We start from the raw sequence: 16215 nt of genomic DNA, 5'->3' as shown, positions 1-16215 counted from the left end.
TAAAGCATATACTGAGATTTGATCTTCCAATATGTTTAAAAAGAAAGGTCTTTAACCAGTGTATCTTGCCTGTCCTCACGTTTGGAGCTGAAACACTTACTTTGACAAAAAAGAACATACATAGAATACAGGTCATGCAACGGAAAATGGAAAGGTCCATGTTGGGAGTTACACTAAGAGATAAAATACCCAATCATACCATACGAAATCGAACAGGAGTAAGACATGCGGTGATACCTGTCTTACATCATAAATGGAATTGGACAGAACATGTGGCTAGGATGGACGGTGGACAAAGAGACTTGTGGAATGGAGACCAAGAAACGAGGAATATTGAAGCAGAGGACGACCTCCTAGTCGATGGACAGATGACATTAAGAGAGTGGCTGGAAACTGGATTCAAGTGGCACAAAATAGAAAGAGATGGCTAGAGTTAAGGGAGGCTTTTGTTCAGCAGTGGACGGAATAAGCTAAATGAAGAAGATCAATATTAACATTAACTAGATTTAAAGAACATATATTATGGCTCAGATAAGGTAAAACAGTTAAATCTTGCGTTGCTAAACATATTTATATGTTAATAATTTAGAATGAATCAAACAAGTCTCAAAATGGTGACTTGGTGTTTTAATTTGTAAAAAATAACACTTAATATTTTTTATACTTTTATTATTACAGTTATATTATTGATAAACAACTATTACTGCTTGATGAAGTATGGTAAGACATCAATAGGAGCTTGATATGTCAGAGATACAGGACCATTATAGGTTGTTTCATTATCGTTACCATCAATCCATGTCCCATTGGGTAAATACACTTCTCTGGATGTTGTTCCTTCTACCATTACTGGAGCAACCAAGATATTTTCGCCTAACAAAAATTCTACAAGAAAAAAAACATTTATTCAATCAAAATCAAAAAATCTAAAAGTATACCATCGAAGTTTTCCAAGGCTGTTTTATCTGTGGGATCTATCCACCATATGGGTGGATTAGTTGGTACACCGTCTGATATGGAACGTTCCATAGCGGAAAGAATATCTGGGGAGTACTTTTCGTGAAGTAGTACCATATTTCTTACAATTTCTGTGGCGTTCAGCTAAATTAAATAGTAAAAAATATTTTTGATGGTAGGTAGGAGTATAAAAAGTTTAAGAAGCTTAGCATTTACTTCGTCATTTTCGGCAAAATCCCACGGAAGATAGCTGAACTGCATGGCAGGCATAAAAACAGTGGCTTGCGTCCATCTTATTAGGAGTTCCAGGGTTGGTTGAGCTCGATATCCATTTCCACCAATCATATCAGGAAGCACCCTGTGTTTTACAAAAATTTTATTAAATAAATATTTATATATCAGCTTAACTCAGAGTCTTAGTGGTTATTTTAATTTTTAGACATATTTGAGAATATTATGTATACAGGATGTTTCCGATATTTCACATTTTTTGTAAAATAAATGGGGATTCTAAAAATAATGTTTATATTTAAAAAAAATGCGGGTACTATATATGTTATAGTCTATAAAATGAATAACTTTGAATTTTGACCGTTATTTTTTACCAACATGGCAAATATAAAATCCCTCTGTCAAAAAAGTTACTGATATTCTTTAAATTGAGTGCCTGAACTAGCCTGAACGAATCAGATAGGTAACTCTTTTTACTTTCGTGAAATAGAAAAGGAAAATAATAAAACAAGTGACAATTCTTCCTCTTCTTGCAAAAATCAACACGAAATGTCATAATTGACAAAAGTAAAATGTCATCAGCTTTTGACATTTCTAAATATTAGACCAATGCCGTCTCTATTAGAACAGCCACGAGGCGAGATTTATGACGTCACGCTAGTTAGATAATACGGATTAATAAATATGTTGGAGAATACATGGGAAACATAATTATTCCTCGTATTTTTGGTTTGTATTTTAAAAATGATATAGTTTACATGAAATATACATAATATACAGTTAATAAATACAATATAATATATACCGATTTATTGTAATAAATACTTTGGCTAATAAACATGAACCATACAAATGCAGCAAATGTTTTACAATATAAAAATAATGAATAGGTGGTACATAAGATAATGGGTAAAATGTAAAATATATTTTAAATTTTGGGGTTCGAAAATCAATCTAATTTAACAAAAAACATTCAATATCTACTAATAGTGATGTATTATTATTTGCATTCACAAAATTTATTTATATATTATAATATTTACTGCAATTAATAAACTAATATAAATTTGTCAAAAGATGACCACATATTTTTTAAATTATTATTCTTAACACAAAAACTATCTACATTGACTATGGAGTACGATTTCAGTCATATTGTAAAACATTTGCTGCATTTGTATGGTTCATAATTTATCTGCCAAAGTATTTATTAATATAAATAGGTATATATATTGTATTTATTAACTGTATATTATGTATATTTCATGTAAACTATATTATTTTTAAAATACAAACCAACAAATCGAGGAATAATTATGTTTTCCATGTATTCTACAACATAATTATTAATTTGTAGTATCTAACTAGTGTGACGTCATAAATCTCGTTCCTAGGCTAGAGACAGCATTGCGTCAGTACGGCCGCAAGTTGCTAACCTAATAAAATTAACACTAGAAAAGCCCGCGGGAACTGTCAAATTCAAAGTTATTCGTTTTACAGACTATAGTACTAGGTATATTGCTTATCGAAACACTTATTTTGAAACACCCTCTATAATTAAAAAAAATATTACATATCTTACATAGGATATCCAACCATATTTAACTGTAATAACGTGGTAACCAAAGATTGCAAACCATCGTCTAGACCCCATACAGAATCCTTGTCGATCATTCTCAGAAAGAAGGGATATTTAGTAGTTCTAAACAAAAATAAAAAACCAAAATACACTTAAATTTGACGTTACTTAGACAAAACTCTACAAGCATTAAGCCAAGGATTATAAATTTTACGGATTAATCCAACAAAATAGGCGTTCAAATACGAAGTTTTGGTAAAACTTGAATTTTTGATATAAGTTTGGTTTGGTTGTGACACATTATTTTTTTGAAATTTCGGAAGAACGGTAAGAACTAGAAAAAAAGTCCAAATAAAAGTTGTAGAGCATCTAATTTTACATAAAAATGGTCTCTATACTTTTTTTACTCAAATCAAAATTAACCGAGATAGGGTGGCTTAGAAGCTAGGGGACAGCTTTTGTTGAAACATATTTATTGTTTCAAAGTCTTTCCCGTTTCTCTGAAAATTGGAAAAAACATTTTATTTATATTTTTCACCCTTTTTCAAAATCTTAATTGAAATTTATAATTTTCCAAACAAATTGAATAAAAATGTTAAATATATGAATTTTTCAACAACTTATATTTTTTTTAATTTCTACTATCGTCCTCTAGCTTCTATATAGCCACCCTATCTCTGTTAATTTTGATGTAAGTAAAAAAAGTATAGAGATCATTTCTATGTAAAATTTAACGTTCCACAACTTTTATTTGAACTTTTTTTCTAGTCCTTACCGTTCCTTCGAAAAAATAATTTTATTTATTTATTTCACCTCTTTTCTGGAGGATTTCAATTTCAATTCGTTTTTAGATCTTTCAAAGTAACAAAAAAATCAAGTTTTTACCAAAACTTCCTTTTTGAAGGCCTATTTTCTTGGACTAAATGTACATATTATTTTCAAAAAAAATTGAGATTTGGCAATACTCATCATGAATTTGCTTATAATAAACAACATTGGCGTAACTACAGGGGTGCCCGGAGGTACTGCTGGGCACCCCCCAGAGAAATCTTGAATTTTGACTGAACAATGGCTTTGGGCTAAATATTAATTTTTATTTGCTTGTTATGTAGTAAAAATTATTTTTTTCCATTTTTATTTAGTTAATATTATTTTTCTGTGTTCAAAAATTTGTCTTAGTTTTATTGTTTTTTTACAAAATTTGTAGGTATTTAAGTAATACACGGGAATACGGGTGTAATACAATCAAGTCTATCAATTTTATTGATAGAGAAATTCATGTAAACGTTTTATTCAAAAAATGTATTGATTTTTAATATTATTCTTCATTTTTTAACAAACCAAATCCCTAGCCCCCCCTCTTTCGTTTAAACCTAACCCCCCCAGGAGAAATTGCTAGTTACGCTAATAATAAACAAGAACTATATTTTTAACTCTACCTAAAAGCTGATCTGACTTCTATCAGATCACCAAATTGTGACACTGTTTCGATATAGTTTTGTGTGAAAACATTCGGTACCAATTCCTGGTCTTCAACGTTGTAAACTCCTGGCTGCAAATACAAAAATAGATCACCATAGGCTTTTTATTAAATGGTATAAGATTTAAAGTTACCTGGGCAACGTAATCTGTTGTAATCCCCTGCATCAAATTTGAAGCCATCCACGCCAGACTCATTTTGGACTTTGATTAGTCTGTTAGTGTACCATGTTACTGCTTGTGGGTTTGTGAAATCTATTTGCCTGGCATCTTCGCTTTCCCACCACACAGTTGTCATACTGTCGTTAGTGTTTTTCACGAAATATCCTAGACAAAATTATATAGGTATATAGTTGTGAAATTCGAATTCACTGTAGTTTTGAAGTTAATTAATAAAATATGTATATTTCATACCAATTAAAGTTTTAGTTAGGTAATCGAGGGCGCGATTTTTAAATTCATTGTTACCAACCATGGACTTAAGGATGATTCACGGTACACCGTGACGGGCCGGAGCCGTGCGACGGTGAAGGCACGGCCAAACATTGTCAAATGTTATTTATACTTATACATTCATGCTAAGCCGAGCACGGTCCGAGCTTCGCCGGAACGCGTCCGTGCCCCGTCCAGGAAATGTAGGTGTACATTTTTCCTCGGATCCGCTACGTTCCGGCCCCGTTGCGGCAAACATAAATGAGCCGCCGTGGCTAAATACTTCGTTCGTCTACGGGCCTATAGCGAGTGTTTTCTAGCAGTATTGCCGCACCCAACTTTTAGCGCGTACCACATTATAAACTAAAATGTTCCACTTTGGTACAATTTTTTAAAGCACAACAAAATACATCTGCAAATGACTTTAACCGGTTTGGTCGTTGTGAATTTCTTCATAAATTTCTACATAAAAACTTCCTGGAGAAAGACACAAATCGAGACGAAAAACATGAAATAGAAATTCAGAAAACCCAAGTATAAGTATAGGTTGAAGAAATGTAAGTAATTCTAATACTACACACGATACTTGGAAAACTTAAATTTTATTAAAAAAAACGCAAATATAGAAGCATGTTAGAAACAGCAAATTTTTAAGTTGTTTCTTCGGGTTATTTAATATAGGCAACCCTATAGACATTACAACGTTTATAATACGTCGTTAATTAATGCGGATTGTCTCCGAATGGTATCGGTAAGCGCGTTTAATGCACTATCAACGACGATAATTATTAAATATCTATTCATTTTCGGTGCGCGTGGGAAATAATTATTGTACCGAATCATCCTGGATTTGAAAATGTAGTACCACTGTACCAAATAGAATTAAAAGTATCAAATTTGGTACAAATGTACCACTGCGGCAACACTGTTTTCTAGAATATAATTGGCACGGACATGATCCCCGTTGTCCACTCGGTGTAGCATATATTGAAGGCCCGAACGTGGCTCGGTGTCTACTTTACGGAACGTGCCCGGCTCGGGTACGGTCCGGTGTACCGTGAATCATCCTTTAAGGATGATTTACAGTACACCGGACCGCGCCCGAGCCGGGCACGTTCCGTGAAGTAGACACCGAGCCACGTCCGATCCTTCTGTATATGCAACACCGAGTTGATAACGGGGCTCGTATTAGTTCCGAGTATATTAGAAAACACAGCCCCATAGACACACGAAGATTTAATACGAACAATGCCAAAGTTCTCGCAGTTGGAATTGGTACCAATTGCAGTTAATGAATAAACAACAACACCTGCAGGGGAAACACCTGCTCAAAGGAAAAGATGAAGGATCTATCTTGTTCATTACATCCTTTCATTGTCCAGTTTTACGCATACCCTGTCGTCAAATACTGCTGTAAGATTCACTAATACCTACTACAGACATGATAAAAAGTGTACTTTGTTTATATCACGACTGCAGATTGCAGTCGGGCACCAGGAAAAGTACATTCATGCTTTCCGCAACGGGGCGGGAACGGAGCGGATCCGAGAAAAAAAATGTACGCCGACATTTCTGGGACGGGGCACGGACGAGTTCCGGCGAAGCTCGGATCGTTCTCGGCCTGGCATGAATGTATATGTGTAAAAAACACTTGAATGTTTGGCCGTGTCTTCATCGACGCACGGCTCGGACCCGTTACGGTATAGCGTGAAGCATCCTTTATTCGGCGCCGCGCCGGGCTGACTAATTGGAATTTAAATTTCCCGCTGGGAATTCAGGTGGTAGCTCTGCTATAAAAATTGTCAAGTTGCCATGATTATTTATTTATTTCCTGACATTGTCATTCGTTTTGACACTTAAGTTTTGTTTTGTTGTGATACTTTAAGCACAGATTATACAGATTATAATCTTTGTTTTTTCTTTATTGTTTTTCGTGGTTCCAATTTTCGGAATCGGGCACTAGTTAGGTGACTAGTTTGCGCACATAGCACGCCCACTTATGGCCTCTAAAATTGTGCACAGCGCCTGACCGGCACAGTTATTAGAGAGATATCGGAGAACCGAATAGCGTCATCCAGTATTTACGCGTACCTTATCATGGTTACGATATGCGCGAGTCAACGCAACACCCGCTAATAACGTTACCGCCTGACGTAATTTGCGGATCAATTACACCAAGCGCTCTTTCTAAATAACCTCTGATAACGTTTAAAAATTGCTTAAATGGGCATGTGCGGGTATTTGACAACTGGAGCCGGCCGACGAGATCTTTTATTTTAGGTTTTGTTTGAATTGTTTTGAATTATTGCTTTAGTTTTATTAGGTAATTTGATATTTAAGTAGCTGGGATTAGTTTTAATTAAATAAATATGGTCCAAAATATGGATTCCACCTCTTCCAATACTAAAGAACCTATAAAGAGTCTTAGGTTTACAGCAGATGACGACTTAGCCCTTCTAAGAGAATTTGTTGCTTGTTGTCCTAAACCCATTGGCAGACGTTGAACAATAAAGCACTGGAAATAAGCACTTTAGCCCTTTAGTTTTAAAATACCTAGAAAACAAAACAATTTCAAAGTTTTTGAAAGTTAGGTTAAGTTTAAATAGCGGACGCGACGCGATCAGAATTCTTTCCGATCCGATAACTAAAAATGAAGAGAGTTAATACCACCTCACGTAAAGGAAATAACACCTGGCCTTATTAACGTCCATGCACGCTATTCGGTTTAGCTATATCTCTCTATTACGCTGTTTATTGTTATTTTACGCGAGTTTATTTTTGCGCACAGGAAATTTGACTCGTTTGCACATCGTCATAAAAAACAATTTTCGTACCACGAATTAGGGACAAGATTTTTATCTGTATATTTATAGGATACCTAATCTGTGCTTTAAGCTTAAAAATGTTTACTAGCAGACCTTACAGTCGAACATTGTTCTTTCTAGAACCTCTCTTTTAGTGCGAAGAGTACAATGTAGCTTAATAGCCGTAAAAAACTCATAGCAACTTTATTAGAATATTTTGAACGGGAAAGCGGTAGTAATGGCCCTTTATGTCCATTAAGTGCTGTTAAGAAAGTGAATTTTGTTGATGTAAATAATAACTGTTAATATATTTGTAATTAATTTATGTTTGTTTCGTAAAATATTTTGATTAAAAGAAAATATGTAAAAACCTTGGTAAAAGTGAGCAACGTTGTGCCATTCAAGCTTAATCACGCGACTTAAAGTTTATTTGGTATGAACGAACTGTATTTATGTATTGTTGTTGCAATTCCATGATATTTTTACATTAAATAAATACCTTTTTCTTCGCCCTCCTTTACCAAATCAGTACATTCTGGATTGATAAACGGGGCAGCCCATAGAGTTACCCGTAAATTTCTGGCATGCAGGTCTGCTATAACGTTGGTAATATTCGAAAATTGCTCGGGTTTGAATATTCGAGAACCAAAACAAGTCTAAAATAACAAAGAAAAATGTTAGCTAAAGATGGACATATATAAATTAATATATTACAGAGGGTGTCCCAGAAATAAGTGTAAGTATTTGAACTGGTAGTATAGTTCAACCCCAGAAACACGCCTATGGGTTTTTTTCGCGAAAAAATATTTTTGAAAATACGAAATTTTTTAAAAAACATAATTTCTTGATAATATGGCAACATAGGTATTAGATTAAATTTACAAGAAAGAAAATCCAGAAAAGATCCAGTATAAAAAAAAAATTTTTTTTTTGGAAATTTTCAAAATAAAATAACTCCGTTATTTTGGACTTATTTGAAAAACGATAAAGAGAAAATATGTTTCTTTTATGGAGATCTACCACCTCTTAAAATGCTTGCACTTATTTCTGGGACACTCTGTATATACAAGATGTTTCTGAAATAAGTAAACAAAATAGATAGTCGAGGTACCTAATTTTATTTTTCTTAATAATTGTTCACATTTTGGGTACTGCCGATTTATTTTGTTTTTTTTTCTCTCTTTATAACTTAAAGAACCTGCAGCTTCAAAAAGTTTTCTAAAGTACAAAGGAAGGTTTAACGAGAACATAATACTCTCCAATAGACGTGTTTCTTGTGTCAAAAAAATTATAAAGTTTGTATAGATTTAAGAAATATTCTGTAGGCATATAATAAGAAATACTACAAAACTAAAATACTACAACTTTTCAAAATACCTCCCAGTCTTCATCAATTTCTATTTGACCTGTAAAGCCATGATCCAAAATGTCATAAGCAAATGTCCTGACTATACTGTCATTGATATATTTCTTGTACTTAGCCCATGTGGTCCATATGGGTTGTCTTATCATTGCCTCGTTTGGATGTCCTATGCAAATATAATAGCAATAGAATGTATAATACTCTATACAAGATGGTAAAAAAATACTGTACCAAATTTCAGTGGGGATATCTACATATAAATATAAATAAAAAAGTTCAAAGATGCTTTCAGAGGAAGATACAGCTTTCGAAAGGGGGCCCTAGTTAAAATTAACACATTTTCTACAAGAAAACCTACATCATCCACGGGAGTTTGGTAGACTATTTTTTACCCCCTTTATATTTATTTCATCTAATACCTTCTGGTTTTCCCAAATAATTTTCCACAGCATGTAAATGAGCTTCCTTAGGATTATTTAACGCAGTCAGATAGTAAGTTAAATATGCCTAAGAGAAAAATAAAGATTTACAAAAAGAGTTCTCAAAAAACAATGAAGTAATATTATTACCCGTTCCCTGTTAATGTATGGACCAGTGTTTTTACCAATAAAACAAATTTTACCATTTTCTTCTATGTTCTGGTCGATATACAATGGGTTTCTTTCGTGGTGGTATATATAAGCGCCGTTAGAATTTAACCAGTACCTTTCTGGAACTAAGTTTTTTTGATTTTTGTTAAAAAATAAGTATTGTTCAGTAAGTGTTAGTAGTAATAGGTATATGGAGAATAAAAACATAATTAAATTAAATATAAGAATCAAATTCTCAATACAAATCATAGTTTTGACACCAATGCCTTTGCAGATTTATATACATTTCATAAAATTATTTATAAAATATACAAAAACAATAACACACAGTAACAAAACACGTTTAGTTACACAAAACGTGTATATACCTTGGACCACTAAAGGTCTACGCATATCTTCTAAAAACATGCGTTCATTATCTCACTTAAAAAAATTCTCAGACAGTGTCTTCTTCCACAATTACGTAAAACTATACAGAAAAATTTATCATAAGACTATAAGAGCCGCTAAGGACCTTTATAATAATAGGAGAATAGTCAACTCTGGTAATGTTGCTAAAGAAACATGGTCTATTGTGAATGAATTGAGAAACAAAGCTTCTTCATCTAGCAATATCTCTATCTCACCTGAGAACCTTAACGATTACTTTGCAAATGTAGCGAAAACCTTAACTAATACCATATGTCCTTCTCATGATCCACTTTCTTATCTCTCTAATGATAAAGTAAACTTACACAGTTTCTTTTTTTCGCCCGCAGTTTTAGAAGAGCTTCGCAGTACAATTAATACCATCAAAAATAAATCTTCTTCTGGGACCGAGGGACTAACTTTAAAAATGTTTTCGAATCTGCCAGAAAGCATTCTGAATCACCTAACAACTTTAATAAACATGTCGTTCCAAAATGGTATTTTTCCAAAATGTCTTAAGACGGCAATAATCATTCCTCTGCATAAAGGAGGAGACAAAGATAAAGCTTCTAACTATCGCCCCCAATTGCACTCCTTCCAACGCTATCTAAGATCATAGAAAGGTTGGTTAAAAGAAGGCTGGTATCTTTTCTGTTTAAGTACAAAATACCTACTGAATATCAATTTGGATTTCTAAGCAACAAGTCCACAAATGACGCTATGTTTTCTCTCATTAATAAAGTTTACTCCAGCCTAAACAACCATCATTCTACAGCAACAATTTTCTGTGATTTTTCTAAGGCGTTCGATTGGGTAAATCATAAGATCCTAATTAATAAACTGCAGCACTATGGGTTCGGGGGATCATCTCTTGAATGGTTTAAGTCGTATCTGAGCAATAGAAGTCAACTTGTGAGGGTGGATACCACGTTGTCTTCTAGCAAGCCAATAGAATGTGGAGTACCACAAGGCTCAGTACTAAGCCCTATTTTGTTTCTTCTTTTTATTAACGACATTGCTAACATAAACATCAGTGGCAAAATATGTCTTTTTGCGGACGACACTAGCTTCACTTGGAGCAACAAGGACATCACGGCACTTCATAGGATTATATCAAATGACTTAATCACCATTAAATCTTGGTGCGATTCGAACCTCCCGAGTCTCAACATTTCTAAAACTAAAGCTTTGTCGTATAAAAACTCGTTGCAGACTTTTGTACTTAACAACACCACAATTCTTAGGGCTTGTTGTGGACAATTCTCTGAAATGGGACATACATATCGAAGCTTTGTCGAAAAAATTGAGCTCTGCCTGTTTTGCATTAAGGTCTGTTTCTAAGGAGCTTAACTTGCCAGTGGCTAGAACTGTTTATTATGCATTTTTTGAGTCGCACCTCAGGTATGCCCTTCCATTCTGGGGTACGTGTTGTGCGACTCAATTTGACCGCATTTTCAAGCTCCAGAAGAGAGCTGTTCGATATTCACTGGGACTAAACAGCAGAACTCATTGCCGGGACTTTTTTAAAGAATTAAAAATATTGACTCTTCCTTCCTTACTTATATTTGAATCCGTTTGCCTAATACGTAAACATGTATCAGCTTTTCAAGAAAGGCCATCTCACACTTATCCACTCAGGAACGCGGAGCAAGATCTTTATCCACCTACCCTACGCTCAGAGTTAGTTAAAAGTTCAATATTATACAAGTCGAAAAAAATGCACAACCACCTGCCATTTGAAATCGAATCCATAACATCATTTCTTTCATTTCGCAAAGCATTGAACTCTTATTTACTAGACAAGGCTTTCTACGCCGTAAATGAATTATATTTTGAAAATCGAATTTGATCTTGTAAACACTGGTCTAATGTTTGCTATTGCTATATTTACTAATGACATCTAAATAAATTTATTTAGAGGTCATTGATATTATACTATAAACTAACTAAATATTTTTGAATATTATTTTTATTTTTTTGTTCTTTGACATTGTAAACATTTATAAATGTTTATTTTAAACAATAAGACTGACAATATTATTTGTATAATGTTTTGTATTATCTTTTGTTTGTTTGTTTGTGTACCTTGTTTTTTTACTTTGTTTGATAGTTTACCTTTGTCTACAAATTGAAAAATTTTTTGACAATAAAGGCATTTATTTATTCATTTATTTATTGAATCTAAAGTAAAACCCGTACCAGCAAAATTGGAACTTTTCCTAACAACATACGGATCATTTCCACTCAAATTTAGTTTTTCAATTGGCCATTCTTGTTGGTATATCTCTGGACCTCCATACCAGTTTAATTCTCCTGGAAAAATAATCATTTAATTGTTATATTACTAGCAAAGCAATCAAAAATACCTTTCTGAAGATCAAAACAATCCTTAAATTGAAAATCTATATTATCAGACAACCACTGCACTCGAAATCCATCAGAAACTGTTATTATGGTCACTGTAAAATTTGTTTCTTTCAAGCTGCATGCTCTTGAATCACACTGAACGTCGGTAAAGTTAACATCTACGCCGATGGTTCCGTGAATTTTGTCCACATTGCCTGTAACAAAGCGAAAAAAAAACGTTTTATTCAAGCTAAAACAGTGTGGGAATTTACCTTTGTATACTGTGACGTCATATCCTAGTCCAGAAGCTGTTGGGATCATGACGAAAGATACATCTTCGGAATTTTTGAGGACGTTGTGTCCGAAAGTGTGGACACTGGTTCCAAACAAGAAAATAAAACAACCGAAATAGTTTGTACCTTAAAAATTTTGATTAGTTACATTTTCAGGATATATTGTTTTTTAAAATTGACTGTGTTTGACAGCAATTCAGGTATCGAAATTTACACAATATAGGAACCACTTAATAAAACGTACTAATACTGATGTCCTTAGTGGACAAACTCACGCTTGAGTGACCCTAGCTCACAGGTGAATGCTTTGTATACAGGGTGCTACAAATTCGAGGTACGAGCATTGGTAACTCGGTAACCGTAATAGATACGAACATGATTAAAGTTGCGGTTTGGGATGTTCACCAAGATGCCATCAATTTTTTTTTTAAAATTTCAAGAATTGCTGAGTTAAAAAAGAGTGTTTAAAAAAATTAAGTTGGCCTCTGTGTCTCATAAAGTATCAGCTAATTTGAAAATCTAAAAATACCATCAGATAGCCCTAATAAAGTGGCTATGAGAATGTGTAATTAGTTTTTTGATTTTTTAAAAAGTAACGTCAAGAAAAAATAAAATTAGTTTTCAAAAAAATCCGTTTTTTTCCAAAAAACTCAGCAATCCTTGAAATTTTTAAAACTTTTTTGATGACATCTTGGTAAACAGCCCAAGGCGCAACTTTTTGAGAGATACCGAGTTTCCGAGTTTCCGAGATACCAATGCTCGTACCTCGAATTTGTAGCACCCTGTATAAGCTCAGTAGTTTTAAATAGTTATTTCTGTACCATGGATGGAATATGATGCCGTATGATCGAATAAAAACGGCGTGAGCGATGGCTATGAAATGACGATCGATGACATTTCCCATATAATTTTAAAACTACAGAAATGTTGCATTTATTAATCTTCCGGTATATTTTATAGGCTGTACTTAAACTGCCGTTAAACGGTAGCTTATTAAAATGCCGTTAATAGGTATGACGTCGTTGATGTGACGCACTTGACGGGCTTTATGAAATATAGGGATTTTATAAGAACGCAACGCTATCCACCCCACCAAATAACCAACTTAACCAACGCAACTAACCTCGACACTGATAAAAAATATACAGGGTTGTTCACAACATACGACACGGAGTATTGTAGCTAAACGGTTAGATTTTTACCAAATGTAAGTTTTGGGTTCGTTGAAGGACTATTAGAGCTACAATTTAAAAATATTTTTACAAAATACAGAGTGTCCCAAATAAATAAAAAATATCAAAGTTGTATTTTTTTAAATAGAACACCCTGTATATTATTACATTTTTAGTTTCTACGATTAAAATAAAGGTAAATTTGATTAAGGTTTACCGCACTTTAATCTTACCGTTTTTTGAAATATTTTCAATTTTGTGAAATTGCTGTCAAAGTTTTAAGGCTTCATTTCTCCAAGAGTATCAAAGTTTTTAATACTAAATATTTACTGAAGTTTATTTATTGATCAGTTATTGGGTTGCAATAATAAAAATTATACTACCTTATACCGAGTGTCTAAAATTTTATTCTAAATATTTACTAGCTTTAAATGGCAATAACTTGATTAATTTAAATGGAACACCCTGTATATTTTATGAAAATCAGATGCACAATTTAATTGTCTATCAAATTGTATTATACCATTTTTTACCTATCTCTTCAACTTTCCGTAGAAAATGCATTTTCTTATAATTTAAAACTCATTTATCTATTTTACTTTGAAAATTTCACACCTCTACTTTTCAACCAATAACATGCTTTAATGTTGACTAGTTACCATGGCAACTGAAAAAATTTCCGGAAATTTTTTCGAGGCGCCACGAAACTTTAGTGGAAATTTTTTGACAGTTGAAAAGGTAAACATAAGATCTACAATCATAATGTGAATGAACTACAATGTCTATATATTGAAATATTACCCATTTGAGTTTTAGCATTTGATGTAACTAAGGTTGGTAATATTTTTTATTTAAGGAAATATGTTAGATATACCTACATATGAATTTCTTCGAAATTGCCATGTTCTAAAAAATATAGTTCTGCCGCCTTTATTTAACTAAAGCTGGTATTTTTCTATTTAACGAAATATGATGGATATATCTATATGATTTTTTTAGAATTTATTTCAATAATTTTTTTGTATTCGTCACTGGTTAAGGCTGAAGCACTCACTTTTCTTTTTGCTGAATCTCTCTGTAGTATTTTGCGCTTAGCATCGCGTGCAGCTCTGGCGGTCACAAATTCCACATCAGAAAACGGATTAAATTTTATTTTATATTTTTCGTAATAAATTTCTTGCAACTGCTTAGCAGTAGAGTTCCACATCACTTTGACCACACTTTCCTTATAATCTTCAAAAATTTTCTTTTTCATATTAAATGCGTAGTCCTCCAGTATAGTAGCCAGCTGTACTACACTCATACACTCGTGAATATTATACGACTTTTCATCACAAAATTCAACAAACTGTTTCCATACACTTGATTTTGATTTTCGGGTGTTATCTGGTTTTATATTTTCAATTTCTTCTTTAATGACTTGTTGGTTTACTTTTCCAAATCGCGACACTTCTTACTCTACGTACAGACGTTTTAAAACTAGTAATAGCTTAATGACAGAATCTCAAACAAAAAAGACAAAACACATAATATGTCAAAAACATCAATACCTTGGCCAACTTAACAAATTGAAATTATTTTAAAATGTCATGTTGGATTAATATTTTTTTTTCAAATTTAGGTGTGAAATTTTCTTACCGAATACCACGCAAGCTTAAATTATTCCTGGAAATTTTCTTTCGGGCACGAATATTTTAGGAAAATTATCCCTCGTCTTCGACTCGGGATAATTTTCAAAATATTCGTGCCCTCAAAAAAATTTCCGAAAATAATTTAAGCTCTTGTGATATTATAAGTGAAAATTTCCAAAACAAAAATGATTTTTTGCTAAAATTTTGAGAACCACTGGATCTTTTCTGGATTTTCTTTCTTGTAAATTTAATCTAATATCTATGTTGCAATATTATCAAGAAATGTTGTTTTTTAACTAAAAACTAAAAAAAATTCTAAAAAATTTATTTTGCGAAAAAACCTCATAAGCGTGTTTCTGAGCTTGAACTATACTACCAGTTAAAATACTTGCACTTATTTCTGGGACACCCTGTATAAAATAGTGGGAATTATGGCATCTTAATTCCCGCTGAATTTTTTTGCATGTCCTAAGGGAGTTATGACTGTAGTACTCTATTTATGGTTAGAGTAACCATCATGTAACCATGACGATATATAAGCTTATATTAATTTAGTGAGAAACAAAAACATTTAAATTATTAAAGTGATTTTATTAAAACATATTTTTGAATTAAAAGGATTTAATGTTCTAAGTAATAACTGAGAACATTAAAAAAATAAAAAGTATATACAATTAACAAAGGGATAGATTTAAAACTTAATGTTTTCCTGTATATTTCTAGGTATTTTAATTAAAATTTGAATTAAAATTATAGAATATATTGACCTGTAACTTACCCCACATGATATATTAATATTTTCTAATACAAAAAACAAGTATATTAAATAAATCTTATATTATCTTTGCTCTCTTGATGATTTTGTTTATTAAGTACTTAAAGCAATGTTATCACAGTACCTACACATACCTTAGTTACAAAAAAATGATG

General features: G+C 32.7%; 1 protein-coding gene across 1 annotated transcript; it reads right to left on the bottom strand.

The window, feature by feature from the left end:
• Nucleotides 1-652: 652 nt before the first annotated feature.
• LOC115890357 (myogenesis-regulating glycosidase-like) lies at nucleotides 653-16215 on the bottom strand. Its single transcript, XM_030910561.1, is given in 15 exon segments — nucleotides 653-885; nucleotides 939-1101; nucleotides 1174-1315; nucleotides 2771-2890; nucleotides 4207-4319; nucleotides 4382-4402; nucleotides 4404-4573; nucleotides 7982-8138; nucleotides 8860-9011; nucleotides 9265-9352; nucleotides 9415-9560; nucleotides 12043-12156; nucleotides 12210-12404; nucleotides 12462-12608; nucleotides 16064-16215. Coding segments are annotated over 15 exon segments (1920 nt in total). The 5' UTR covers nucleotides 16071-16215; the 3' UTR covers nucleotides 653-700.

Source organism: Sitophilus oryzae, unplaced genomic scaffold (assembly GCF_002938485.1).
Source record: "Sitophilus oryzae breed Bouriz unplaced genomic scaffold, Soryzae_2.0 scaffold_863_pilon_pilon, whole genome shotgun sequence".
NCBI classification, from domain to species: domain Eukaryota; kingdom Metazoa; phylum Arthropoda; class Insecta; order Coleoptera; family Curculionidae; genus Sitophilus; species Sitophilus oryzae.
Note: the sequence above shows the minus strand (reverse complement) of the source record. Positions and strands in the feature narration are given on the sequence as shown.